We start from the raw sequence: 27957 nt of genomic DNA on the forward strand, positions 1-27957 counted from the left end.
ACCTCCTTGAACTCTGCATCCCCTCCCAGTCTTTGTACCCTCATCCTTCTGATCCCACTCCTCACCAAGGTCTGTATGACTCATGGTCCTTTTCTGGTGTTTGTAGAGCGTAAGAACCCCCCGATATTCACCAAGAAACCATCTGAGGAAATGGAGGACACTGAGGGCCGCTTGGTCAAAATGGAGGCCCGGGTGTCCGGGTCTCAGCCCGTGTCCATCCTGTGGCTAAAAGACGGCGCCGACATCTCGGCTTCGGACGATTACGACCTGAGTTTTAAGAGCAACGTGGCGGTGCTTTGCATCAAGAACAGCCAGCGCGAGCACAGTGGACGCTACAGCTGTCGAGCGACCAATGACGCAGGACAGGCGGAGTGCGACGTCAGCCTCAAAATCTCTGGTCAGTTCACCCTCGCCACAAAATGGAAGACGTGTCGCCTGCAATGTCATGCTCACTTCCGGGTTGAGTGAACGCTGGCGCGTGTGGCTGCCGCTGCTCACCCACAGAAAAACTGATCCTGTGACTGTAAAGTGACCTTGAGAGTTTTGAAAGGCGCTTACAAATGAAATGTATTATTATTATTATTATTATTATTATTGGCCATCCCCGCAGAGGCAAAGTCCGCCCCGATATTTGATGTACCCCTGAAGTCCATGTCCGTGACCGAGGGCGAGTCTCTGAGCCTGCGCTGCCACGTCCGCGGCTCGCCGCCTCTCCGCATCCAGTGGATGAAAGACAGAAAAGAGCTGACGCCGTCCGCTACTTCCGCCGTCACCTTCTCAGACGGGACGGCTTGCCTGGAGATCGTGGCGGCGACCCGTCACGACGCTGGCGACTACATCTGCAAGGCCAGCAACGACGCCGGAAGTGAACTGTGCCGCGCCAAAGTCACTGTCAAGGGTAAACGGAGCTGCACGCTTTTGCGGATTGTCCGGATTTCATTTTTGCGATCAGAAACCGAGCGCACTTGGGCGAAAATTGTGATCCGCTTTTGACAAGCGGGTTAGGGGTAGCGAACAGATGCTGGTCGGTCTTCCCTGGTTTCATCGTTTGTGTGGTTACTTGTTTTTTCGATGAAAATGTTTCTTCAGCCGTCATTTGTACTTCTTTGAAGGTGGACATTTCGCTTGTCATCCATGAGGCTCTGTCAGCGAACAAAAATTTGCTGGTACTTTTGGCCCTATATATATATATATATATATATATCCCTCCAGTGCAGAGATGGCGGTGCCAGACCTCTGCTCTGATTGGTCACTGTACTAAGGTTCAGGGGAGCAGAGGACTATACCCTTCGGCTACACTGATTACTTCTATTGTCCTGACTAAAAAAGACTTTATCAACATTGCAGGGATAATACTAGCGGGCCTCAATCTGCAGTACATATGCACCTAAAAGCTAGCAACGAGGCTAAAATCTTCGCGAAACAAATTTTGAAAGGGGAGTAAAAGAAGCTATTTTCATAAAACAGAAAGACCCTTCACTAAATCGCCATGGTGAGGTGAGGTTTAATTTGGATCGTTCTTACAACAGACTTCTTAGGCAACATAGGCTTAGTTATGCTGATGAGGTGATACCAGGGCAAATGGGGCTTCAGGCCAGTCGTAGACCCCATAATCAGTCAGGACAATAGAAGTAATCAGTCTCGCCTCAGGGAATAGAGAGCTATCATAGAAGAGTCTGGCACTGCCACCTCTGCACAGTATGGATAAATACAGTATATAGGGCCAAAACTACCATCAAATTTGAGTTCGCTGATGAAGCCTCTTGGATGAGAAGCGAAACGTCCGACCCCTTCAAAGAAGTACAGGTGACGGCTGAAGAAACATTTTCATCGATGGACTACTCCTGTACCACTGACAGCTTATACAGACGTTGGTTGTTTTTGTCATTCAAGAAAAAGAAGCCGTGATCACAGATGCGGCTGCTGACGCGTCTCCCACCAAGAAGCTGGACCAGCTTTTCTTCATCCAGGAGCCCAACGGCCTGCACATCACTGAGAGTGAGACACCGTCCTCCGTCACAAAAACAAAACAAAACTGCGTGTCTTGACTGCAACAGGTCGGGGCTAAAGGCTAAAATCTTAACCAAACACAAGTATCGTCGGGAGACTTTCTCCTGATGCGTGTACAATTAAAAAGTTAGAATCAGTCTGCGCGGTCCAAGTGGACACAATGGCCTGGAACTAATCATGAAGCCCTACGGTCTCCCTGCAGAGGGCACCGCTACCTTTATCGCCAAGGTGGGCGGCGAGCCCATCCCCAACGTCAAGTGGATGAAGGGCAAGTGGAGGCAGTTGACCCAGGGAGGGCGCGTCTCCATCGAGCAGACGGCCCGCGAGTCCAAACTGGAGATCCGCGAGGTGACCAAGTCGGACTCCGGCCAGTACCGCTGCGTGGCTTCCAACACGTACGGCGAAATCGAGTGCGCCGCAGACCTCCACGTCGATGAGAAAAAGGCGGCTGCACAGCTCGAAGGAGACCTGAGAGCCAAGCTCAAGAAGTCAGTCGGAGCGCTTACAGTTCCCCCCTCCTCCCTTCTCCCTTTGAGAATAACAACAGCAATGCTGTGAAGGAGTTTCCCAAGTCCTAACTTATGTCCTGTGAAGGAGTTGACCAAGTACTAAATTATGTCATGTGAAGGAGTTGACCAAGTACTAAATTATGTCCTCTGAAGGAGTTGACCAAGTACTAAATTATGTCCTGTGAAGGCCTTGACTAAGTACTAAATTATGTCCTGTGAAGGAGTTGACCAAGTACGGAATTATATCCCGTGAAGGAGTTGAACAAGTACTAAATTAGGTCCTGTGAAGGAGTTGACCAAGTACTAAATTATGTCCTGTGACGGAGTTGACCAAGTACTAAATTGTGTCCTCTGAAGGAGTTGACCAAGTACTAAATTATGTCCTGTGAAGGAGTTGACCAAGTACTAAATTATGTCCTATGAAGGAGTTGACCAAGTACTAAATTATGTCTTGTGAAGGAGTTGACCAAGTACTAAATTATGTCCTGTGAAGCTGTTTCCCAAGTCCTAAGTTATGTCCTGTGAAGGAGTTTCCCAAGTTCTAAATTCCGCCCAAGGCTGAATGTTTTGTGTCTCATTAGGACCCCTTCCAAGCAGAAGAGCCCAGAGGAGGAGCAGGATATTGACATTATAGAGCTGCTGAGAAACGTGGACCCCAAAGAGTACGAGAAGTATGCCCGCATGTACGGCATTACCGACTATCGGGGTCTTCTCCAGGCCATTGAGCAGCTCAAGCAGGAGAAGGCCGAGGAAACTGGAAGACAAGTGAGACACAGCGCCTGCTGCCTGCCACCGTTGGTGACCGGGACTTTGCCTAAGCGCCTTTTGCTTGACAGGAAGTGGAACGTGCACCCAGAGAGGCGGACGAGGACATGGCCAGACTGGTGGCCGACCTGCAGAAGAGGATGGAGCGGACAGAGGTCGGTGCACGTCTTCTTTCATACATAACGTGCCTTGGAAGACCTGTTGACACAATCACGGACTTCATTCAAGAAGCTACTTCCCCATCTTGACGAGCAGTTTTATTTTTTGCACATTAATCTGTATCTAGTGTTCTCTTGTCTGTCCTCAAGCCCGTCACTGTGGTGAAGGATATCTGCGACCAGTCCGTCCTAGTTGACGAGGAGGCTCTGTTTGAATGCGATGTCAAGATCAACTACCCCGAAATCATGCTGTCCTGGTATAAGGGCACACAGAAATTGGAGACCAGCCCCAAGTACCACATCAGTATGAGTGGAGAGCGCCATCTGCTGAAAGTTAAGGATTGCCAAGTCGCGGACCAGGGCAATTACCGGGTGGTGTGTGGACCTCACATCTCCAGTGCCAAGCTCATCGTTACTGGTGAGTTCTGCAAAACAGTCAATGATTACAGTTGATCAGTCCTGTCAACAGCTTGTCGTCCATAGTCAGTAGGCCACTTCTCATAGTATGCAGTCCACTGTCCAAAGTCCCTAGCCAACAGTTTATATTCCATAATGCACAGACCGCAGTCAGTAGTGCCTAGGCCACGGTCCATATTCAAGAATCCAAAGGCCGTTTATCAAAAGCCATAGTGCATCGTCAACAGATCAAACTTAACAGAACAAGTCCATAGGTGCTATTGAACAGTCCATAGGCCAGGGTTTATTGCCATAGTCCATAGGACTGACCCAAGCCTCCTCGTTGTTGATTCTTCCAGAGGCCGTGGTGGAGACGCACCTTCAGGACACGTCGGGTAAGGAAGGCCAGTCATGTACTTTGTCTTGTCAGTTGTCCATCCCAAATGCAAAGGCGCAGTGGTTTAAGAATGGACAGCAGTTAGACACCAAGCGAGACAGGTTCAAGACTGAGGTCAAACACAAGCTTCAGAAGCTTCATATCAAGGACTTGAAGCCCGAAGACCAGGGGCGCTACACCTGCAGGTACCTGCACCTGCAGTCCTCTGCGGACCTCTGGGTGGAAGGTTGGTACCTAGTTAAAAAAACATCCTTGATTAATCTCTTCTGACAACATCATCATCATCATCATCATCATCATCATCATCATCATGTCTCCATGACTAATTGCAATTTGTACTCATTGTTCTCTTGTTCATCCCGTGATTGTGCTCCTTCTTGAACAACCGCCCTGGGATGGGTCTCTACTAACTCCAGTGTGGCTGTTGTGTGCTTTGCTTGGAATGCATCAGTCCAACCTCCGCAACGGTCTTTCCCTTCTCACCTCTCACTAGACCGCCACCCAAAGGCGGGTTCCTCCCAACCCTAGCATTGCTGCTGTGTCCTTTGTCTACCCACCACCCTCAAATCTCCCAACATTTTATCCATCATCTCATCACCTCGTTTGTCGCACTTCTTGCAGTCCATCTCTCTGTCAGGCTAACAAGATCCCTTCTAACGTTATGGTCTTCCCAGCCTCTCTCACTGATACACTATGCAGATGTCGTCAAAAACCATAGTGCCACTCGCACCACTCTCTCACTTCTCTGCGGCCCGTCTTTGTCTGTTGTAGCCGAGCAAATTCATTTCACCAAGCGCATCCATAACGTGGAGGTGAACGAGCGTCAGGCGGCTACCTTCGAGTGCGAGGTGTCTTTCGACAACGCGGTGGTGTCCTGGTACAAGGACACCTGGGAGCTGAGGGAAAGCCCCAAGTACAACTTCCGCAGCGAAGGCCGAAGACATTTCATGGTCATCCAAAACGTGAGCGTGGAGGATGAAGGTGCGTAGTAGCGCCCTGGTCCAGGTCCCACAATCCTGCCACATTGGACTGTTTTTCAAAACCGGCAACCAGTGACTTCTCTCACATAGGCGTGTACTCCGTGATTGTGAGGTTGGAACCCAGAGGCGAAGCAAAGAGCAGCGCTGAGCTCTATTTGTCTGGCAAAGGTACCTCATGCCACTACCTTTGACCACCATCAGATTGACACTCTTTTTGTTTTTGACACCCCTTTCTTCTTCATCTGCTTCTTATTCTTGTTCACACAGAGATCCAATTAGCCATGGTTCCCTTTGGTAAGTACTTCCTTCTCTTGAGCCCAAAATCCTGGCCTTTGGCCATCTTTCAGTTGCGCAAAGGACTCGACCGCATGACTCACATCTTAAACTCATGCAAGCTGCGTTTGCGGCCAAGACGGTTAGCGGTTGACTCCTCCAACTTGGATTATTGCTTTAGGAGGCATCCACGAGCTTTGAGTCACGGTTCGTGACTTGATTCATTTATCCTATGACTGAATGAAGGAATTTACACACCAGAATCAGAACCAGAAAGCCTTTAATCGTCCCACAATGTGAACATTTGCAAATTGACATGAACAATTGGCTTGTGTTCTGACCGCATGATGAGACGAGCGAGGAAAGCGCTTTGAAATAGACCAAAGATTGTTGTGAACACAGGGTTGGATGGTGTCAAAGATATTCGGTCGGACACTGTGAACAAAGGCTGGAACATAGGACGATTGTCTTTTACTACCGGCAGGCATGAAAGTAATACATTAATAAAACATAGTCTTCTTGATTTGAATACCACGCCCCTGGACATCCCGAGCACCAACAACTATAAACAACAGAACATAGACATTTTAATTCGTTGTCATTTTCTGAACCAATAGATTTGTAACCTGGCTAATGACCTCTCGATGTGAAGGAGTTGACCAAGTACTAAATTATGTCCTGTGAAGGAATTGACCAAGTACTAAATTATGTCCCGTGAAGGAGTTTCCCAAGTCCTAAATGCCGCCCAAGGCCAGATCTCCTACATGAAGATGACAGGTTAACAGGCTGTGTCTGTTCACCTCAGATTGACCCCAGGTTTCTCTGTGCTTCCATTGTGGGATTTGTGTTGACACTTCTATTCTGTCTATTCTCGATTAGATGGATAATAATAAACTAACTCAATTGTTGTGTAGATGTGCAAGACGTTCCTGTGGAAAGGCCCGAAGCGCCTTCGTCGTTGGACGTTCAAGGTAAGACCGCTCAACCCCAATTGGCTGGTCTCATTCTTTCGTCTGCATGCTTTGTGAATCAACAAAATGTTTCTGCTCCTTTTTTGTGCCCATTTTGAACAAAGGTATTCAGCCAACAATTACCGTATTTATTTGAGGAGAACGCTACAGGGAGAAGAGATAAAGAAGGATTTTAAGTACTTTGGATTAACTGTCCAGAGCAATGGAGAGTGTGGAAAAGAGGTGAAGCAGCATGTCGAGGCAGGCTGGAAAGCCTGGAGAAAAATGTTAAGTGTGATCTGTGATTGAAGGGTTTCAGCTAGAATGAAAGGAAAGGTCTGTAAAACTGTGGTGAGACCAGCCATGATGTTTGGACTGGAGACAGTCCAACTGAAGAAAAGACAGGAAGCAGAACTGGAGGTAGCAGAGCTGAAGATGTTGAGGTTTTCTTTGGGAGTGGCCAGGTTGGATAGGATCAGGAATGAGTACATTAGAGGGACAACTCATACAAGGGGCGCTGGAGAGAAAGTCAGACTGAGATGTCCAGAGGAGAGGGAGTGACTATATCGGCAGAAGGATGCTGAGCCTTCAACTGCCAGGCAGGAGACCAAAAGGAAGACCTAAGAAGAGATTTATGGATGTTATCAAAGAGCACATTAGAGGGACAACTCATATTACTGGCTTTGGAGAGAAAGTCAGACTGAGATGGTTTGGACATGTCCTGAGGAGAGAGAGAGTGACTCTATCAGAAGAAGGATGCTGAGCCTTGACCTGCTAGGCAGGAGACCGAGAGGAAGACCAAAGAGGAGGTTTATGGATGTTGTCAAAGAGGACATTCGATGGACAACATAGATAGAGGCTTTGGAGAGAAAGTGACACTGAGATTGTTTGGACATGTCCAGAGGAGAGAGAGAGAGAGAGACTCTATCAGAAGAAGGATGCTGAGCCTTGAACTGCCAGACAGGAGACAGAGAGGAAGACCTAAGTGGAGGATTATGGATGTTGTCAAAGAGGACATTCGAGGGACAACTCATATTAGAGGCTTTGGAGACAAAGTCAGACTGAGATGGTTTGGACTTGTCCAGAAGAGAGAGGGTGACTCTATCGGTAGAAGGATCCTGAGCCTTGAACTGCTAGGCAGAAGACCTAAACGAAGACCTAAGAGGACGTTTATGAGGTTTAAGTGGACATGAAGGTAGGTGATGTGAGAGAAGAGGATGCACAAAACCGGGTTAGATGTACACCGATTCGCTGTGGCGACCCCTGAAGGGAAAAGCCAAAATGAAAAGAAGAAGAAGATACTCAAATAAATACGGTATTTGTCAAGGCCAAAACGGGGCATGAAATGAAATCTTGCCTTCTTCAGTGTCAAGAATGTGTTTGGCCTCACGTCACCGCACTACATGTCAAACTGCTGCTGCTGCTGTTTCCTCAACATTAAAGTGACACACACGGTTTGTGATTCAACAGAGATGACAATTCCTTTTCTCTGTTTTTTCCCCCAAGAATCTGCTGAGCTTTATCATTATGAGGAAGAAATTGAGACACAAGGTATCCACACTCATTGTCATTCCTGTTCACATTCTGCATCATCAGAGTCAGAAACATCTTTATTGCCATGTAGAACACACAAGGAATTTGTCTCCGGTAGAACACGCTGCACTAGTATCATCATCATAATAATAGGTGACATCTGCAGCTATCTAGCCTGATAGCTTTTAGCTATCTGGCTAGCAATTAGCTATCTATTATTGATAGCTGACCTTGATCATGTTGTGGGTCATTTTTACCTGTAAGTAAAAATCCACACAAAATAATCAAATAAAAGGTAACAACTGCAGCTATCTAGCTAGCTATCTATTCGCTAGCTGCCTAGCTAGATGGCTATCTATTAGCTATCTATTAGCTACTCAAATAAATAGAAAGCTAGCCGGCTAGTTAATAGATAGTGTATAGCAAGCCGGCTGGCCAGATGGTTATTATTATTATTATTATTATTATTATCATAAGAAAAATTGAGGCACTATACACTTCTATTTGGGTTACTGTTTAGAGAGTTAATGGCGAATTAAGAAGCTGTTTAAATGTCTGCTGGACTTGGTCCAGGTAGCAACTGCCTGAGGTGGTGGGCCGGGTGCACAGGGTCCTTCTGTCCCTCTGTTCCAAGGAAGTCCTTCTGTCCCTCTCTTGCCTATTGGCCCTTGGAGGTTCCTGTGATATACAACAGCTGAATTTCAAAATAAAATTGATTGCGAAAAAATACTTGTCTCCGGCAGTAACCGTCCAGGAGAGACTGGAAAGCCGGGAAGTGGAAGTGAGAGAGGAAATGCTTTCCAGAGGTACCAAGACTTCAAAGAACTTCCACTTCTTTGGTGTATTCTGGCTAACCTGATTAGTTTTTCCTATCCAAGTGTCCAAAGCCCAGGAGGAGCCAAAAGATGAGCCATCAGCAGAGCAGGAACAAACAGCCCCCCCGCAAGGTGAGCGCCCCACACTGTGACTCACCGAGCATTGACCCAGTTAAGCTACTATATCCCTGACAAAGTTGTTCTTGTCACAGTGACCAAAGTGACAGAGGATGTTCGAACGGAGAAGAAGAAAGTCACCAGCCCGGTCAAAGGTAGTTTGTTTTCTTTAACGACCATTTTCTGGTCAGTCGTTTATGTGCTTGAATGTCTCCTAAGAACCAGAAGAAGTTGCACAGCCGCCGCCATCGCAGGAGCCAAAGAGAGGTACTTTTGACTCCTTTCCTGTAGCCTCTCACCTCTTGTTCATGTTTGTCCTGTCTGTTTGTCACTAACATCTCTCTGAGCCCTTTTGCCCTAATTTGTGTCTTGCCTACCCCCAAGACAAGCCCAAGTCCCCTGTACTGGCAGAACCTAAGAAGCTACCACCTGAAGTCAAGACAGTGGTAAAGCCCGAGCCGGAGCTCAAAGTCAAACCAGCAGCAAAGCTTGAGCCAGAGCCCATTGTCAAGCCAGTTGTAGCACCTGAGCCTGAGCCAGAAGTTAAAGCAGAGCTTGTCGAAAAGCCCAAACCAAAGTCTAAGCCAGAGCCCAAAGTCAAACTGGTGGCGAAGCAAAAACCGCAACCTGAGCCAGAGCCCGAGGTCAAACCGGTGGCTAAGCCCAAACCGGAGCTCATACCAGAGCCCAAAGTCAAGCCTTTGGCAGAGCCCAAACCAGAGCCTGAGCCAGAGCCCAAAGTCAAGCCGGTGGTGGAGCCCAAACAAGAGCCTGAGCCAAAGCCCAAAGTCAAGCCGTTGGCAGAGCCCAAACCGAAGCTCGAGCCAAAGCCCAAACTCAAGCTAGTGGAGGAGCCCAAACCAGAGCCTGAGCCAGAGTCCAAGGTCAAGCTGGTGGCAAAGCCCAAACCGGAACCCAAACCAGAGCCCAAAGTCAAGCCGGTGGCAGAGTCCAAACGAGAGCCAGAGCCCAAAGTCATGCCAGTAGCGGAGCCCAAACCGGAGCTCGAGCCAAAGTCCAAAGTCAAGCCCATGGCGAAGCCCAAACCAGAGCCTGAGCCAGAGTCCAAAGTCAAGCCGGTGGCGGAGCCAGAGCCCAAAGTCAAGCCAGTGACGGAGCCCAAACCGGAGCTCGAGCCAGAGGCCAGAGTTAAGACAGTGGAGCAGCCCAAACTGGAGCTTGAGCCAAAGCCCAAAGTCAAGCCTGTGGAGGAGCCCAAACCGGAGCCCATGCCAAAGCCCAAATTCAAGCAAGTGGCAGAGCCCATACCGGAGTCCAAGCCAAAGCCCGAAGTCAAGCCGGTGGCGGAGCCCAAAACAGAGCCAGAGCCAAAGCCCAAAGCCAAGCCAGTGGAGGAGCCCAAACCAGAGCCTGAGCCAAAACCCAAAGTCAAGCCGGTGGCGGAGCCCAAACCAGAGCCAGAGCCAAAGCCCAAAGTCAAGCCAGTGGAGGAGCCTGAACCAGAGCTTGAGCCGAAACCCAAAGTCAAGCCAGTGACGGAGCCTGAACTGAAGCCAGAGCCGGAGCCCAAAATCAAGCCAGTGGCAGAACGCAAACCGGAGCCAAAGCCGGAGCCCAAAGTCAAGCCCGTGCCAGAGCTGAAACTGCAGCCAGAGCGACAGTCCACTGTCAAGCCTGTGGAAGAGCTCAGACCAGAGCCCAAACCAGAGCCAGAGCGAAAGATGAAAGTCAAGCAGGTGGTGGAGCCCAAACCGGAGCCCGAGCCAGAACCCAAACTCCAGCAACTAGCAATGCCTAAAACGGAGCAAAAAGTCAAGCTTGTGGCGAAGCCGGAGCCCGAGCCACAGGCCGTGCCACAGCCCCAGCCCAAAGTCAAGCCACTGGAAAAGCCCAAACCGGAATTTGAGCCAGAGCCTAAAGTCAAGCCATTGGAAAAGTCCAAACCAGAAGCTGAGCCAGAGCCTAAAGTCAAGCAACTGGAAAAGCCGCAACCGGAGCCTGAGCCAGAGCCCAAAGTCAAGCCACTGACAAAGCCCAAACCAGAGCCCGAGCCAGAGCCCAAAGTCAAGCTGCTGGCAAAGCCCAAACCAGAGCTCGAACCAGAGCCCAAACTCAAACCGCTGGCGAAGCCCAAACTCAAGCCGCTGGCAAAGTCCAAACTCGAGCCAGAGCCTGAAGACAAGCCCGCGGCAGAGCCCGAGCCAGAGCCTAAAATCAAGCCAGCGTTGAAGCCAAAGCAGGAGCTTGAACCTGAGCCAAAGGTCAAGCTGGTGGCAAAGCCCGAGCTAGAACCTAAAGTCAAGCCCCTGGCAGAGTCCATGCCAGTGACTGAAACTGAGCCCGAGCTAAAGGCCAAAGTCAAGCCAGCGGTGAAGCCAAAGCAGGAGCTTGAACCTGAGGCAAAAGTCCAGCTGGTGGCGAAGCCCGAGCCAGAACCTAAAGTCAAGCCCCTGGCAAAGTCTATGGTGGCCCCTGGCAAAGTGAAACTGGCAGTGGAGCCAAAGCAGGAGCTTGAGCCTGAGCCAAAAGTCAAGGTGGTGGAAGAACCTAAAGTCAAACCCTTCGGAAAGCCTGAGCCAGATCCCACAGTCAAGTCAAAGTTTGAACCAGAACCCCCACTGCCGCCTAAAGGTACTTTCTGCCTTCTTCTTTGTGTTCTTGGTGTATGTCTTTTTGTGTGTGTGAATTTCTTTGAGCAAAAGCCCGTCTTTGAGTATCAAACATGTCGATTTAAGTCTTAGAGGAGCCAAAACCAGAACCTGTAAAGGTAAAGTCTAAACCTGAAGTACCAAAAGCAGAGCCAGTGACAGTAGACCAGCCAGAACCTGTGGCGGTACGTCAACCACTAAAATCGGGGCGTGTGGTGGAGCCCAAACCCCTCACTCCGGAGCCTGTGATGGAAATTAAAGCTTCCAAACTGAAGCTTGAGGAGGCTGCCAAACCACACAAACTAGAGCCTCTGGAGGTGTCCAAACCAGTGCTTGTGGACATACCAGAACCTCCCAAACAGGAGCCAGTGAAGAGAGCCAAACCCCCCAAACTGGCACCTGATGTGAAAAAGACTGAAGTAGAGCCCAAGCTGCCCAAAGTAGAACAACCACAGATCAAAGAACCAAAGGAACCTCCCAAAACAGGTAGGCATCTTTCAGCCACGGGCTTTTGCTCAACTTCTTAAATCTCAAAGTGGGAAGCTGGTCGTCATTCTTCCATGAATTTAGTTTACTGATTGACCGAGATCTTGTCCTGAAGTGCCAAAGACACCACTGAAGAAGAAGGCTGCTGACAAATTGCAGAAGCCCCCCAATGAAGAAACACGACAGAAGAAACCAGTGGTCACTAAAGGTACCTGAAGCTCAACAACCAAGATGGCAATCTTCTACTCTTCTTCACGTCATGTGTGCTTCATCCCGTCATTTGCTTTATCATGTATTGTTCTTCGCAATCGGTTCTTGTCGTGTGATGATCAATATGTCATTTGTCAGTCCTGCTTGTGTGGTTCGTATTGTGGTTTTCAATGTGTGGTGGTTCACGTGTGGATCTTAGTTTTTTTAATGATTGGTTCTTCATGTTTGTTTGTGGATATCAAGGGTGGCCTGTCAGGCGTACATCTTCATCTGTGATATATCAAGTTTGTTTTGAAACCATGTTTTGTTCTTCTTGCTGTTTGTCACTTGTGGCTCTCCGTTGATATTCCATCAGTCATGGTTTAGTTTCGCATGGATGTACTTCATTACATTGAGCACTTTCCTTGTGCCTCTTGTTCACATGGAGCTCTTGGAATGTGCTTAAAACAATGTCCTCACATGTGGTTCTCACATGGGGTTCCTTGGTTCTTCACACAGGTGCTTCTACTTATTTTGTAATGCTAATTGCTTTGTTATCCTTCCAAGTTCCTGTTGTGGCAGAGAAGATAGCAGATGAACCAAAACCAGCAAAGAAAGCTGAACTTGTTCCGGTTTCTCCCAAAGAAGAGCCGGCAGAGCCACAAAAAGGTACTTGGATGTTTGTACTTACACCGGTCTCCTGTCTGGGGCCCCGGTAACCCAGACCGCCTGTGCTAAATGGCTTCCGTTTTAGTTGTTCCTCAACCGCTCGCACATTGGTCTTCTCTTTATGTGAGATATATATCATTGTTTCAAACTTGTTGAAGCTTGGGACGCTGCTCTTGTACTCCAGCCTGTCTCCTAAACAACCTCTGCAGAAGCTTCATCATTTTGTCATGTCGCACAGCCAACTCAATCCAGGATACAACCTGGAAGAAAAGACCAGGAAACCCCAAGATAAACCTGAGCAACTATCAGAAAACGGTATAGATGCTTCCTGGTAAGCTTGGTCAGCTACCGGAGAAGTTTCATGAAAAACCTCACAAGGTACAAGGAAACTTTCCTGGTTTTCATGATAAAGTACCAGAGAGAGAATCAAAACATCTTCATTATAAAGCTTATCCAGTACCGGAAAAAGTGGCAGAGAAGCCTGATGAGATGCCAGTGAAGAATAAAGGTCCTCCATATAGAGTGTGAGGGCTACATTGTGTTACACCTGATGAAGTACCAGAGAAGCTTAACCATAAATCTGATAAATGGGAGAATGTACCAGAAAAAGTGGCATCACTGGTGGACTACCAGAAGAAAACAGACCCAGAAGCTTCATGATAACCTTGATGAAGTGATAATTGAGAACATTTCCAAGAAACCTCCTGATAAATTTCCAAGAAACCCCCAGAAAGTACCAGTTAAACACAATAAACTATCAGAGACACTTACTACTAAGACCCAGAAAGTACCAGGGACACTTGACAAAGTGCCATGGAAACTTCCTCATAAGACTCATAAAGTACCAAAGGGGCTTCCTGGTAAATATCATATAGTAGCAGATAATCTTCCCGATGAAAAACTTCCAGGGGAGTCAGAGGAGCTGCTTCAGGTGGCAGAGAAAGTCCTACCACCTCAGAAAGAGTCTGAAGAGGTCTTGGTTGAAAAGGACACCGGCAAACTTATTTAAAGGGGAGGACAGAGCACTTGTAGAAAAGCCTCTTCTGGGTCCCCAGAAGGCATGTAAAGATGCAGCAGTTCCAGAGAAGCCATGTGATGAATTCTTCTCTGGGGTTGCCTGTGTCCAAACAGTGGTAGTAGAAGTTACTGCCGCAGGGACAAAAAAATATTTTCTTACTCAGCTCCTTCATCTTGTATTTGTTCTTCCTCTATTGTTTTGCTTTCTTCTTTCTTCATCATAATGCGTGCACCATTTGAAAAGCTGCTCTCTGGTAGAAAATCTTGCGCTTTAGCCTCTCCAAGCAGCAGGAGAAATCTTGCAGACTCACCTCTCATTTGTCCTCCCTCGTTTATCGAAATGACTCTCTCCTCTTTTTTCCAAAATATTTGTTTCCCCTTTGCATACACCTTGGATGACAAACGTGAAGGTTTGGAAACTCTGCAACCTTCGGAGGGTGAACCAGAAATCAAAGTACCTCCTTCAGAAAAAGGTATTCGCAGAGGGATAACTTCAGAACCTCTACAAACACCTAACACCCACCCCCCACACCGCCCTGTCTGTTATCTCACACTTGATTGTCTTTGTTTTTTTTTACGTCACTTCCTGGCGTCACCCTATGACGCCCACTCTTGGTGCCTCAGCGAAGCCAGCCAAGCTTAAGCAGCGTCAGGAAGTGCATCACGTTACGGAGACGGAGTCTTTCACAGACAAAGCTTGGTCTCATGAGGCCGAGCGAGAAGAGAGAGCCCAGGTTTCATATGAGAAGGCTTTGTGCCCGGCGGAACATGCGAAGGTTTCATTCATTCAGATTCACACCAAAAAGTCCAAACCTCCTGTAGATATATCTAATGCTAGCAGGAAGGAGATGGCTGTTATTACCCAGAAAGAAGAGTTTAAGAATGATCAGAAAACTTCCAAAGAAGAGAGGGCAGAAAACAAAGATGAGGAACAGGTGGTGGCAGTCAGGAAAGAAAGCAAGGCGAAAATCCAGAAAGAAAACAAAGAGGGTCGCGTCAAAACCTCACTGGTCAAACAGGAAGAAGTTGGGGCATCCCACCGAGAACGTTTTGATATCACTGCATCTTCTGCAGCAGACAAAGAGAGCCCCGGTCCAGAAGGCCAGGTGGGAGAACCAGACAATGTTGTAGCAAAAGATAAAGAATTGGTAGCTGTGAGTCAGCAGGTAGCTGAGAAAACACAAGAGACTACTCCATTAATTCAGGAAAAAGTGAAAACGGAAGCACCGATCTCGGTGCCAAAGCGTCTGTCCAAGCAAACTTCTCCTAAGGACAAAACTCCAAAGAAGGACTCATGTCTTCAGACCAGAACATTGAGAAAAAGCAAAGAGAAGGAAGACAAAGTTGCTGACCAAGGTACACCCTGCGGCATTACCTTCATCCACATCTGCAATTCTCTTGTTCTTTTGTCTTCCTTTTCTTTTTTGGGGGTTTTACTTAGTTTTGTTGTTTTTCGTCTGAATGTTAACATCTTGCGTTTAACCTCTTTTTTTAAAGAAGCTGACAAGTTTCCAGCCGTTGTGGAGACACTGGAGAAGGAAGTTGAGAGAGGTATCACAACAGCCTGTTTTCCTTCAGACTTACCAATTTCCGTTTGTCTTTCATGTACTCTAAAAATGTCTATGTTGTCTGGTCCTAATCTCTTGGCACCGCATCATGGTGCTTTTGTTTCACTCTCCCCGCAATATCTGTCTTTCCTTCCCCTTTAAGCGTCTGGGGAAGGAAAGCAAAGGGAGCCACTGAGGAGCAGCTTCCTTTCTGAGGAAGCCTCGGAGAGCCGGCAGGGGGAAGACCAGGAAAAGAGCAAAGATGCGGATGAAATCTCAAAACCCACGGTCTGGATATCTGTTACTGACGGTTCAAAGAGCCTGGGCCTTCAAGAAAGTTCAGAATTCAGACAGGGTTCGGGAGTCCAAATTCCTCTGACAACCTCCCAGGCAACCAGTGAGGTGGATATCATCAGAAGAGACAAATCCCTAATTGAAACAACCACGTCACCCATGAGGCAGTTGGCAACTAAGCATCTGCTGTCTGAGCACAAGGTGAAATTGACAATCGACGATTTGCGAGGAGATGTCGAGCCTCAGAAACAAAGGCCAGACAAGACACTTTACCTTACACAACATTCTGAAATGGAATGGAAGGAAGTGACAGGTGACAAGAAAGTGGTTGAATTGCCAAGCAGCACAGAAGAATCTTTTAAAGTTGCAGACATTCAATGTCCAAAAGGAACCGAAAGGACGTTAGGAGTGTCCCACTACTTGGAGGAACCCCAAACAAATAGCAGAGAATACGTCACCTCCATGTTCAGAGCTGTTGTAAAGAAAGGGCAGCAGACCACCATTATACCAGATAAGTTACAAGTGGATGACATTCAGATGTTCAACAAAGCGAAGGATGATGTACCACGAACGAAGGTTAGCACAAGTGACTCCTGTCCATTTATAGACTGTACATCAACTCAAGCTCTTGAAAGACAGACGCTATCCAACAACCGCGAGGGAGAACTTGCGACACAATCACAGCAACTAGGCATTATTCCTCTTAAAATTGGTGAGGTGACTGCCCAGAAGGCACCAACAGAATTGGCAGATGCTGAACAAATGAAACCATCGCTTGACAATTCAAAACCCGAAAAACCTCCATCAGTTCTGTTGGCCAATATAGTTGTGGGGAAACTGACGTGTGGAATTGAATATCCAAGGAAACCTGCAGTGGCTGAATTAGAGCTGTGTCAGTCAGCACCATCAGTTCTTTTGTCAGAGGGCACCCGCACACATGCGGATGAGGATGCGTGTCTCCTCTACACGGACCCGACTGCCTCCCAGTTAAAGCCACAAGTGTCAACTGACCAAGCTCCCACAGTGGTGATTGCAGGTGAAGACCTGACTCTTGATCTTGAGAAAATAAAAAAGTCTGTAGAGAGAACAGAGGACGTTGCTGGATGTCAGATGGTAGGAATTCAAACAGAAAGTGAAGAAGATGATGTTGCTCTTATGGGAAAATTCAAATCTAAAGAACACCTGAGAGAACTGAAAGAACAGACGGAAGGCACATCTTCCTCAAAACTGGCGAAGGACGCAAAAACTGCGGGAGAAGCGATCACAGAAGACACCGGAACACCCGAGAGTCTCATCCCCGATTGCATGGATCTTCGAGAGCCAACTTTCAAAGACAGAGGAGGAATGTCCGAGCAACTGAAAGATGAGCAGCTGAAACATGATACAGTCCTTCTGCTCCCCAAAGTTCCACGTGGCGATACTCAAGCGGAGCTGAAGCACCCAGTGAAAAGTACCTCTTCCAAGACACCCATGGCAGATGTTGTAGGTCAGAGGAAAGTCATCGAAAAAGCAGGAGGAACACGATTAGAGGGTCAGCAAAGACAGAGTCCACCTGAGCCTCTTGTCGGAGAGTATACATCACAGGAAGACACAGCTTTCAAAGTCAGAGGACAGGAGCTTGAAAAAAGGTCCCTTAAAACCGATCCGGTTGAATATATACCTCATACATTGACGACAGCAGAAGTGAAGCCGCCAATGTCTTCAAGGACACCGTCGATGGGCATTGTAACTCAGAGAGAAAGAATCATGGGAGGAACACAGTTAGATAGTCCTCAGAGCATCCCTAAGAGATTGACCCTCAAATCAGATCAACTGCAACTAGAGGAACTGAAACCTGAATTATTATTGGTGACCAATGCCATCAAAAAAGCAGATCTAAATCACATTGAGGAACTTGTAACTTCTAAGAATCAAGCCACTGAGAAGGAAAGGGCTCGAGCAGCTTCGTTTGATGCCTATAGAACAGATGAACAATACAAAGTTGAAGTAGCCCCTAATAATCTGGTAAGGCTGCAGGCAGTGGAAGAAGATATAGCAAGTCGAGATCATACAGACAGTGGCAAAGCAGAATCCAAAGACCAAAGAAAAATGGACGCACAAGACAATTCCACATCAAAAACAAAAGTGAATTTGATGGCCACAGTGCAAGAACCTTCAGTAACAGATGAATCCAAACTAACCCTCACGGAAAGCGCTCCCCTGCAGGCTGAGACCAGCGGAGAAAACGGGCTTTCATCTCAAAATGTCTCCAGAGGTACTGAGAAGATTGTGTGGCGTGTTACCAATTGCGTGTCTTTATGACCTGGAGCACAAGTCATTGTCCAGCAATTCTGCGTTACATTGGTTTCAGGGTCTCATTTCATGGCACCCATTTCTTCTGGGCACAAACAAGCATGCGCCTGTCCAGACAGGTTTTTGAGTCTTGCCTCTAAAGCACCAATCCGCCACATATCACATCGCCTCTCCTTTCAAAGGGGGCACATTAACCTCTTCAGTCTCTGTTTGTCCCTCGGGATGTTTCTTTTGTTCTTGGCGTCACCTGTATGGACGCTCTGACCTGTCATTTGGTTAGATTTTCAAGCTGCGGTGGAGGATTTGCGACCACCGGTCGAAGAACCTGCAGTTAAACCGGGTCATCCCACAGAAGGTAGTAACCTCTTCGAATGTCAGTCTTGCGCTTCTGCAAGTCTTGACGTCATTCCAAGGCAGAAACTGCTCAAGATTCAAATCTTGTTGACATGATTTACCTTGTACTAGAAGAACGCCAAGCACCTCTACCGGTGGATGTCGAAAAGCCACATGGGGTTGAGCAGCTGAAAAATATCACATCAAAGCCAGGTATCCAAGGCTGTTTTGATGGCTCTTCAATCATCACCCATCGTCAGCTTGTTTCACGGCAGCGTCAATTTTGTTTTGTCCCTCTTCCATTCTGTATGTATTCATATTTGTGACCATTGAAGTGACCAAGCCGCTTGTAAAGTCTGAAGATCCGACCGTGAGGGTTGTGGAGGAAGAAAAACCTTTGATATTGACCACTCAGACAGGTAGTTTGTCAGAAAAGGTTCTTTATTTTCTTGTGTACCACTTGCTGTTATCTACATTGTTGAGGTTCCAAATCCTTTCATCCAGGCCCATAAGACACCCTGGCAATCATTTACACCAATAAATGACCTGATAATAACCTTTTCAACCTTTAGATGAATCCAAGGGACCAGTTCAAGCACCGGCGGGAGTCAAGAAAGGTAGGAACAATGCTCACAAGACTTGAATCATGACAAATTCACTTTGTTTCTACTCAGTCCTTGTGTCTGGAGTCCGTTGTCTGACATGTTGTTTGCGTATACTGACTTCTTGTAATGTGAACTTGTGCTGCCCCAGAACCAGCTCTGCTAAAAAAAGGTAAAGTTCCCATGGAAGAGAAAGGGACATTTGATCTTCCGACTCTGAGAAAAACCTCGCCAGTCACGAGGGAAGAGTTGGAGCCAGAGCAGGAGAAGGTATTTCTCAAGAAGGTCCAATTGGTATCACCTAAAGAGGTTGAGAAGGAGCAGAAATTTCGAGAAGCCACCAGGTCCACGCAAGTTGATGTTGTTGAGTTGGTGCATGAAGAACATAAAGAAGTTGAGATGAAGGTTAGCACTGTGAGGTCCGCTGAGGAGGGAACACCTCAAGACAAAGCAGATGTGGAGAAAAAGCAGGAAATGTCAAGGCGGGAACCAGAATTAGGAAAAGAAGATACTGAGCCTAAATTGCGACATCAAAAAGTAACCCCAAAAGACGATAAACCTGAAGAAACCATGTCATGGAAGAAAACTCCCAAAGGTCCAAAGGAGGAGAAACCAGGCCCCCCGACTGTTGCCATGAAAAAAGTGAAGAAACTGCCTTCCGATGAACAAGAACAAGAAGTTGTCAAACTCAAACCCTTTGACAAGCCAGGTAAAGCTACCAAAGAGCCAGAGAAGGTGAAAGATGACACAGCAGACAGGGCCACAATAGCTTTACAAAAGGGAACCAAGATCCTCAGGGAGACTGAGACAAAAGAACATCAGAAGATACCTCAGAAAACACCAGCCGAAGTAAGGGAACCCCCAGCAAAGGTGCTAAAGCCAGTACCTCAGGAAAAACCGGAGGAGGGAGAAGCTCAAGCGCCAGTCAAGGCACAGGAAACCCGAGCAGTACAGCCAGAGCCATTGCCAGAGGTCAATCTCAGGCCTTCAAATGAAGCTATTGCACCTGAGAAGAAACCATTGGTTGAAGGAAAGAAACCAATTGAAGATTTGCACAAGGAACACGTTACCCTTGAGGACCAACCCGAAGTGAGAGTACCGGCTGATACATTGAAGAAACCTGAGACCCCTCAAGTAAAAGAGGAAAAAGTGCAGCTTGAGCCTGCAAAGAAGATTCCCTCTCAAGTACCATCGACTTTGAAAAAAGCAGATCAAGTTCCGGAGGAGCCTAAACCACTGCAGTTAAGGAAGAGAGTCACTCCCAAGGCCAAGGAACAAAAAGAGGTGCCTTTGACCCCTCTAGAGCAAATCAAGAAAATTCAGCTTAAAAAGACACCTTCACCAAAAGTTGAGAAGGCGAAAGAAGTGGAAAAAATTCCTGCCGTTGAGAAACTCAAAAAGACTCCCAGAACAGTTTCACCGACAGTCTCCCCAGAAGCAGCAGACCCTCTCAAGAAAGTACCCAAAACACCCTCGCCAGAAGATGGAGACCTTGCAAAGCCTCCAAAAGAAACCATTCCTCTAGTCAAGGAAATTTCTCCCAGTGCAGTCAAGATTACAAAAGTCGCAACTCAGACAGAGGAGGAGGAGGTATTTGAGGAGGATTTTGGCTTGCCCGAGGAAGGAGAGCCGGAAGAGGAAGAGGCATGGGGCTGGGAACTGGTTCCTGATGAAGACTGGGAAGGTGAAGTAGAAGAGGGTGCTGTGGAGGTGCCAGGGGCGACCAGGAGAGGTGAGATGTCGGAGGCGGGACAACCTGGGAAAAGAGCCATCCTTCATGCACGGAATCATCTCCACTCATTGCCATGGGCATGCATCCATTTTCACACCGTTCACAGCCACCGTACCTGTTTTTGGTGGCCCTCAACCTCACTTCTGAACTCATTCCTGTCCTCGTCTGTCTCGTCTTCATCCTCATGTCATGACGGCCCTCCAACCCGGTGTCATTTTCTTTTTTTTAATTGAGTAGCGTAGCACCACTTTCATTCATGCTCATGACTGAATGTTCACTGGCACCATTTCAGGTTAGCTTGTCTGCAACAAGTCAGCTCATATCTTGTGTTTCTAAACAGAGGGACAACCGGCAGAGGAAGCAGGAAGAGGAAGAGGAAGAGGTCTCAAACGTAAGTTGATCTAAACATAGACTGAAATCTGTCGAAACCGTCTTCCCACCATGAAAAGCGTCTTCTTTTGATTTGTCTTTCAGCCAAGATGACACCATCACCCGGGGAGGGTAGGGGCCGTGGCCTCAGGCCTGCCGGAAGGGGTACTCCTCCGCCACCTCCGGAAGAACCTTTTGGAGGATACAAACTCAAAGCCGTGCCACTCAAATTCATCAAGAAACTGGAGGACATCATGCTGCAAGAGGCCGAGTCCATCGGTTCTTCGGCTGTGTTCGAGTGCCAGGTGTCACCGTCCACTGCTGTCACGTCCTGGATGAAGGACGGCAGCAACCTGCGTGAGAGTCCCAAGCACAAATTCACCTCTGACGGGAAAGATCGGAAGATGATGGTGAAAGATGTCCAGCTGTCAGACACCGGGGAATACACTTGTGTCGCCAAAAACGCTGGGAAGGAAATCACCTGTACCGCCAAGCTCATTGTAGAAGGTGTGTGGTTGCTCCAGTAGATCTGGGAGCTTTGGTTTGACACGGCACTGTCAGGACCGCACCTGAACTATTCTCATTTTCAGAACTCCCTGTGAAATGGACTAAAGAGTTGTTGCCGGAAATGTCGGCCGTCAAGGGTCAGCCGCTCTACCTGTCCTGTGAGCTGAACAAGGAGAGAGATGTCATCTGGAAGAAGAATGGCGAGGTCTTGAAAAAACAGGAAAAGAAGTTCCAGATCAATATTATCGGCCTGGTGCACGCTGTCACCATCCAAAATGCTGTCGAGGAGGACGCTGGGTGTTATTCGTGCGAAGTTGCCAACCAAAATGAGTTGAAGACATCAACAAATGTTAAAGTGACCGGTGAGTAATTCCACTCAATTCTAGAGGCTTTTGGTCTTTGTAACCTGGATTCTGACATTCTGGTATGTTTCAAACAGAGTTCATCAAAGATTGGATTGTAAAGCCTCTTAGGGACCAGCACGTGAAACCGAAAGCAAGTGCCACCTTTAGAGGCGAACTATTTAAGGACACGACCAACTGGAAATGGTTGAAAGGAGACAAGGAGCTGACTGCCTCAGACAAAGTGGAGATCAACAAGGATGGGAAGGACCTGACGTTGACCATCAAGAACTGCCAGCCTGACGACGTATCGGACTACTCTGTGGAAGTGGAGGGACGTGTCTATAGCGCCAAGCTGACGCTAGGAGGTAGGCATCTCATGAGTTTTGTCTGACGTGGTCTAACCTCGGGTGCACCTGATAACATGTCTTACCTCAGAGCGTGAGGCGGAGATCTTGAAGCCCTTGACCAGTGTGGAGGTGTTCGAGAAGGAAGATGCTGCCTTTGAGACTGAAATATCCGAGGATGACATTCCGGGGCAATGGAAGCTCAAAGGGGAGCCTCTGACCAGATCCCCGGTATTACGCCCTGGATTTTTGTTTGTATGTATTTTCACTTATGTAACAGGTTTCTTTCCGTAGACCTGTGAGATCCAGATGGAACGTGGCGTGCGCCAACTCAAGATTAAAAGGTGTCTAGTGGAACAGTCGGGCGAGGTGTCATACCAGGCACTGAACGCTGCAACCAGCGCGATGCTCACCGTTAAAGGTAAGCAAAGTACTCGTGGCATCCCAGTGGGTTACGAACGCGACCCTGAGTTGACCCTGTACTGTTTGAGGCCTAAAGTCGGGAATCAATTACATTTAGCTCCATTTAGGGCTTCTTTCGTAGGCTTCCAGTGGGGTACTAACGCGACCCTGAGTTGACCCTGTACTGTTTGAGGTCTAAAGTCGGGAATTAGTTAAATTTAGCTCCATTCAGGGCTTCTTTCGTAGGCTTACCAATTGTATGTGAGATACGGAGGAGGACTTCAGTGACCCGAGGTCCCTGTTCTTATTACCTGTTGTTTGTTTTCTTGTCCAGCCGTCTAGTCTGGAACCAGATTCAGTGATGTTTGCAGTGTCAATGATGATAAAATGGCTGCTCTGTGTCTGACGTGTGCTGCCGTTGTCATTGACGAATCTTTGTCACATTCTAACATTCTTCAGAAATCCCAATGGACTTTGTTGTCCCACTGAAGGACGTTTCCGTGCCTGAAAAGAAACAGGCCAAATTTGAGTGTGCCATCACTAGAGATGTCGCCAAGGTCATTTGGTACCGGGGCAGCGACATTATCACGCCAGACACCAAATATGACATAATTGATGATGGCAAGAAACACATGCTGATCATCAATTGCTGCCAGTTTGACGACGAGGACGAATACAGGATTGAGGTCTTGGGCAAAGAGTCCAAGGCGAGACTCACGGTGGAGGGTAGGTGGTGAACCCGTGGCGTTCATGTCATGTCTAATGTGTTCTAACGCTTTTAAAACGTCGTAGGCATCAGGCTGAAACTGATTTCGCCGCTCAAGGACCAAACTGTGAAAGAAGGCAGTACGGTTCTCTTTGAGCTGGAGCTCTCTCACGAAAACATTCCAGTCACCTGGTACAGGAATGACGTCAAAATACATCCCAGCCGGACGGTGCTCAAGCATGTGGATGGAAAACGACATGTGCTGGAGCTCAAGGACGTGACTCTGGATGATACTTGCCAGGTCAAGGCTGAGGCCAAAGGAGTGTCTTCTATGGCTAACTTGACCGTCATAGGTAACTCTTTTCAGGGCTCATCCCAGTGTCCTTGTCTACCATCTTAGCGCCTGGACCGCATCCAGTTTCTGTCTTTTTCTTCATGGGTTACGATTGTCCAAATGTACCTTTCCAGAGGGAGACGCTTACTTCACGGTCAAGCTGCAAGACTACACCGCAGTGGAGAAGGACAAAGTGGCGCTAGAATGTGAGCTTAACAAGGACGTTAAGGTGGTTTGGTACCACAACGAAGAGGAGGTAAAGGCTTCCAAAGTGGTCGCCATCAAGTCAGAGGGCACCCGCAGAGTCTTGCTCATCAGGAAAGTCGCTCAAGTAGACCAGGGAGAGTATGTGTGTGACTGCGGAACGGACAAGACCACGGCAAGCCTTCATATTGAAGGTAAAGGTCGTGGATATTCATGAATGCCTCGCACAGTGCCATCAGATCAGCTTCTTGAATGGGCCAATGCCCGCAAATGCCACCTTTATGTTCTAACCTCTATTTCTTCCCACATTGTCTTCTTCAACACCATCAAGACGTTGACGTCAATGACATTCTTGCGCTGCTTTCTTGGAACTTTGTCACTAAACTGTGGCGTCTCTTCAATGCTAGCCCGACCCATCAGAGTGCTGCGACCGGTGTACGGCGTGGAGGTTTTTGAGGGGGAGACGGCCCGCTTTGAGGTGGAGCTGAGTGAAGATGATGTTCACGGCCAGTGGAAACTGAACGGCCAAGTCCTAGTTCCGTCTCCCGTATGTGAACCCACAAGATCTTCTATTGTGTGTGCTCGCATGTGGTGGTCCCAGGACCCCGTTCTTGGTGTTGAAAAGTGCATCGCTATCAACAGGATGTGGAGATGGTGGAAGACGGGGCTAAGCACACTTTGGTGCTGTACAATTGCAAAGTGCCTCAGACCGGTGAAGTTTCCTTCAGCGCCGCTGATGTCAAGTGCTCGGCTAATCTGAAAGTGAAGGGTGAGCATCGGCGTCTCCTCCGCCAATACCACCTTTGTTGCCTCATTTATTGTTTTTATGTTAATCAACAGAGATTCCCATTTCTTTCATCACGCCACTGGCTGACGTGCGCGTCTTTGAAAAGGACGATGCAAAGTTTGAGCTGGAGGTGTCCAGAGAACCCAAAACCTTCCGTTGGTTCAAAGGCTCTCAGACACTCTCAAGCGATGACAAATATCAACTGCTGCAAGAAGGAAACAAACACACTCTTGTCGTCAAATCTGCCAGATATGAAGATGAAGCAAAGTACTTGTTTGAGGCCGAAGACCAGAGAACATCAGGGAAGCTAATCATCGAAGGTATCTGATGTCGGCACGTGCGACGGCAATTACTATCAGATGTTTTTGCACCGTTCGATCTTAAGTGTTTTCGTCTCGAAATGAATCGTGAGTGCAGCTCGCGAGCTGGCTGATCAGGTCCGCAGCGGCTTAGAAAGGTTCCTGGGTGATCACAGGTGCATCAACACCACTTAGACACAAATGAAAGGATAGTTGTGGGGACTGGTAGGTTTTCTTCCACGCCAAACCATCTCAGCACAATTCCATCTTATCAAAGTATCTGAGGGCTATTTGGTACACTGGAAACAGGGATTTTGCCTAAAACTTTGTCATGGGTCCAAATGTCCTGGTGTGGTATCTAGTTCCACCTTGCGTTCTCACCCTCTTTATTCTTAATAAATCAGAATCTGAATCAGAATCAGAAAACCTTTAATTGTCCCACAATAGGATTCGTCTTCCAACTTGATACATCCTGTTGGTTTCGACGAGTGTTTTCCGATTTGGGCAAGTATTGCTCCGCTGCAGTGTCAACATGGTCTCCGTCTGTCAGGTATCCGTCTCGAGTTTCTCAAACCCATCAAGGACGTGACGGTGAAGGAACGGGAGACGGCCGAATTCAGTGTGGAACTCTCTCACGAAAAGATCACGGTTCTTTGGTACAAAAACGGCGCCCGCCTGCACCCCAGCAAGTTAGTGCACATGTCAGAGGATGGTAGAGTCCACACGCTGGCCTTCAAGGAGGTCTGTATCGATGACACATCCATGATCAAAGTGGAGGCCATGGACAAGATGGCTGAGGCCATGCTCACCGTGCTGGGTTAGTATGTCAGCCCACAGTCTTTATGTTCATGAATGCATACGACGACAGTCGTCGCACAGCAAATCACGTCTGCGCCTTGACCCGTGAACCTGACATGGTCTTGCAGAGGGAGACCTCTATTTCACGTCCAAGCTCCAAAACTACACCGCCATCGAAAAGGATGAGGTGGTGCTCTCCTGTGAACTGAGCAAAGCCAATGGTCAAGTCCGCTGGTTCAAAGACCGGAAGGAAATCTTTGCTTCCAAGAATGTTCTGATGCAGTCCGATGGCAGGAAGCGCATTCTGGTGATCCGCAAGGTGACCAAGGGTGACATGGCGGCCTTCACGTGCGACTGCGGCACGGACAGAACTACTGCCCAACTCAACATAGAAGGTAGGAGTTGCGCCAGCCGCTCTGGTGACTTTTTCCCGGGAACGTAAGGACCCGAATCTCAACTCTGTCAAACAAGACAACCTCTTATGTGAGGTCTTCATTGGCTCTCCTGTAACTTAGTCTTCTGAATTGGCCTGGACAAGACTAAAGTTTGACCATTAGTTCTATCATAGTAGTGAAGAAGTTGGACTTTGGTCTGACTCTTTCCTTTTCGCCAGTACACATGTGCATATGTCCATACGGTCTCACCCACTGTAGTTCTCAGGACGGGATTGATAAATATCGTTCAGTCAGACTTGAACGCAAGTACGTGTGCTGGGTCTTGTTTGACCCCTAACATGTTTTTTCTGATATCGAGCAACAAAGTTTAGAACATGGGTCATTCATGCACAGCACCTGGAAGTCCTCAGTTGACTTCAAGGGAACCAGACTCTGCTCACCATTAACCGTTTTTGAAATTTCTTCCACAAACGTGATCTTGAAGGCTGGCTGGTCTCACTGTCTTGAGATGATCTCCACAAACCACGTCTTAATTGTTCTTTAGTGCTCACGCTAACGTCTTTCCACGTGGCGCAGAGCGCGACATCAAGGTGGTGCGTCCGCTCTACAGCGTGGAAGTCACCGAGACCGAGACGGCCAAGTTTGAAACCCAGATCTCTGAAGAGGATCTCCACGCCACCTGGAAGTTGAAGGGCGAGACCCTTCACCCGACTGCTGTGAGATTTTTTCTTCTCCACCTTCGCCAGATTCTTTTCTTGTGAGTTTTGTCCCGTGACGCCCCCCACCGCCTCGTTTTGGTCCCTCAGGATGTGGAGATTAAGGAGGAAGGCTTCAGGCACACTTTGATTCTCTTCAATTGCCGCAAGGACATGGCGGGGGCCGTGGACTTTGCTGCTGCAAGTGCAAAATCGTCCGCTCATCTGCGCGTAAAAGGTGACCAGATAGGCTTGTCACTGTCCATGACTTGGCGGCATCAATGCAAACACAGTGATATCTTGGCTTACAAACGGCTTGGCTAAGCAACTTTTCGGTTTACAAACTTTAAATTCACGAGAATTTAATCTTGGCATACGAACTATTTTTCGGGATACACACGGAGCGCCACAATGAGTGATGTGTCGTTCGCGAACGAGCCCGTTCTCTAACAAAGAAATGGCAGCTGACTGGTGTGTGATTGGTCAAGAACACAGTAGTGGGGGGGGGGGGGGGGGTTGGGAGGGGGTTTACAGAAACACAGAGCTGCAAATAAAAATAGATTAAAGCCACACGTGATTGGTCAAGAATGCAACAGTGAGGGGGTGTTGCAGAATCACAGCTGCAAATAAAAATAGATCGGCAGACGACAGAGAGAGTGTGAGAAAATGGATAGAAAACACAGTGAAATTTGGACTTGTTTCAACGTTATTGATAGTTCAAAGGCAGAGTATAGACTAACGTAAAAATATCCCATCAATCAGGCTCCACAAATAATCCGCACAAGCCATCTGTACACTTGATGCAAAAAGCTATCAACCCAGCTAAACCGAACACAATTGATGAACTAGGTAAAATTATCGCAGAGAAAGCACGGCAACTTCAGTCGGATATCGTCAAAAGGCAACCTGGTCGTTCGTCATCCATTGATGATTTAAGGCTAGCCACGGATGGTTCAAGAAACAGTGTTATTCGTCATGGAGAGGCAGCTAGTTCTGACGATAAAGCTGCCAAGGCTTACAAGGAATCATTCCTCAAGATGGTGCAAGAAGAAGGCTACGTTCCTCATCAAGTGTTTATTGCTGATGAAACCGACTACTCC

At 47.8% G+C, this 27957-nt stretch overlaps 1 protein-coding gene across 20 annotated transcripts in view; it reads left to right on the forward strand.

Annotated features, from left to right (window-relative positions):
- The window catches only part of ttn.2 (titin, tandem duplicate 2), a 228432-nt gene that overhangs the window by 75408 nt on the left and 125067 nt on the right, over window positions 1-27957 (forward strand). For 6 of the 20 annotated variants that reach the window (XM_089002824.1, XM_089002844.1, XM_089002845.1 and 3 more), the window contains 45 exons: window positions 107-397; window positions 611-898; window positions 1894-1998; window positions 2213-2498; window positions 3101-3284; window positions 3356-3439; window positions 3593-3860; window positions 4198-4461; window positions 5007-5216; window positions 5306-5383; window positions 5483-5509; window positions 6403-6459; window positions 7945-7989; window positions 8715-8777; window positions 8850-8918; window positions 8999-9058; window positions 9123-9170; window positions 9288-11495; window positions 11600-11998; window positions 12114-12206; window positions 12755-12856; window positions 14284-14346; window positions 14498-15229; window positions 15371-15424; window positions 18287-18361; window positions 18472-18552; window positions 18675-18758; window positions 18912-18956; window positions 19093-20673; window positions 21014-21064; window positions 21148-21549; window positions 21633-21911; window positions 21989-22258; window positions 22329-22468; window positions 22532-22658; window positions 23099-23365; window positions 23432-23698; window positions 23814-24077; window positions 24291-24430; window positions 24526-24652; window positions 24724-24990; window positions 25520-25786; window positions 25896-26162; window positions 26739-26878; window positions 26969-27095. In XM_089002824.1, coding sequence (XP_088858950.1) covers window positions 107-397; window positions 611-898; window positions 1894-1998; window positions 2213-2498; window positions 3101-3284; window positions 3356-3439; window positions 3593-3860; window positions 4198-4461; window positions 5007-5216; window positions 5306-5383; window positions 5483-5509; window positions 6403-6459; window positions 7945-7989; window positions 8715-8777; window positions 8850-8918; window positions 8999-9058; window positions 9123-9170; window positions 9288-11495; window positions 11600-11998; window positions 12114-12206; window positions 12755-12856; window positions 14284-14346; window positions 14498-15229; window positions 15371-15424; window positions 18287-18361; window positions 18472-18552; window positions 18675-18758; window positions 18912-18956; window positions 19093-20673; window positions 21014-21064; window positions 21148-21549; window positions 21633-21911; window positions 21989-22258; window positions 22329-22468; window positions 22532-22658; window positions 23099-23365; window positions 23432-23698; window positions 23814-24077; window positions 24291-24430; window positions 24526-24652; window positions 24724-24990; window positions 25520-25786; window positions 25896-26162; window positions 26739-26878; window positions 26969-27095 — 11346 coding nt within the window. The remainder of the gene's footprint in view (window positions 1-106; window positions 398-610; window positions 899-1893; window positions 1999-2212; window positions 2499-3100; window positions 3285-3355; window positions 3440-3592; window positions 3861-4197; window positions 4462-5006; window positions 5217-5305; window positions 5384-5482; window positions 5510-6402; window positions 6460-7944; window positions 7990-8714; window positions 8778-8849; window positions 8919-8998; window positions 9059-9122; window positions 9171-9287; window positions 11496-11599; window positions 11999-12113; window positions 12207-12754; window positions 12857-14283; window positions 14347-14497; window positions 15230-15370; window positions 15425-18286; window positions 18362-18471; window positions 18553-18674; window positions 18759-18911; window positions 18957-19092; window positions 20674-21013; window positions 21065-21147; window positions 21550-21632; window positions 21912-21988; window positions 22259-22328; window positions 22469-22531; window positions 22659-23098; window positions 23366-23431; window positions 23699-23813; window positions 24078-24290; window positions 24431-24525; window positions 24653-24723; window positions 24991-25519; window positions 25787-25895; window positions 26163-26738; window positions 26879-26968; window positions 27096-27957) is intronic. The other 14 variants (XM_089002825.1, XM_089002826.1, XM_089002836.1 and 11 more) reach the window with 14 other exon arrangements.

This window comes from Hippocampus bargibanti, linkage group LG08, assembly GCF_051943395.1.
Source record: "Hippocampus bargibanti isolate YZ-2025 linkage group LG08, ASM5194339v1, whole genome shotgun sequence".
Lineage (NCBI taxonomy): Eukaryota > Metazoa > Chordata > Actinopteri > Syngnathiformes > Syngnathidae > Hippocampus > Hippocampus bargibanti.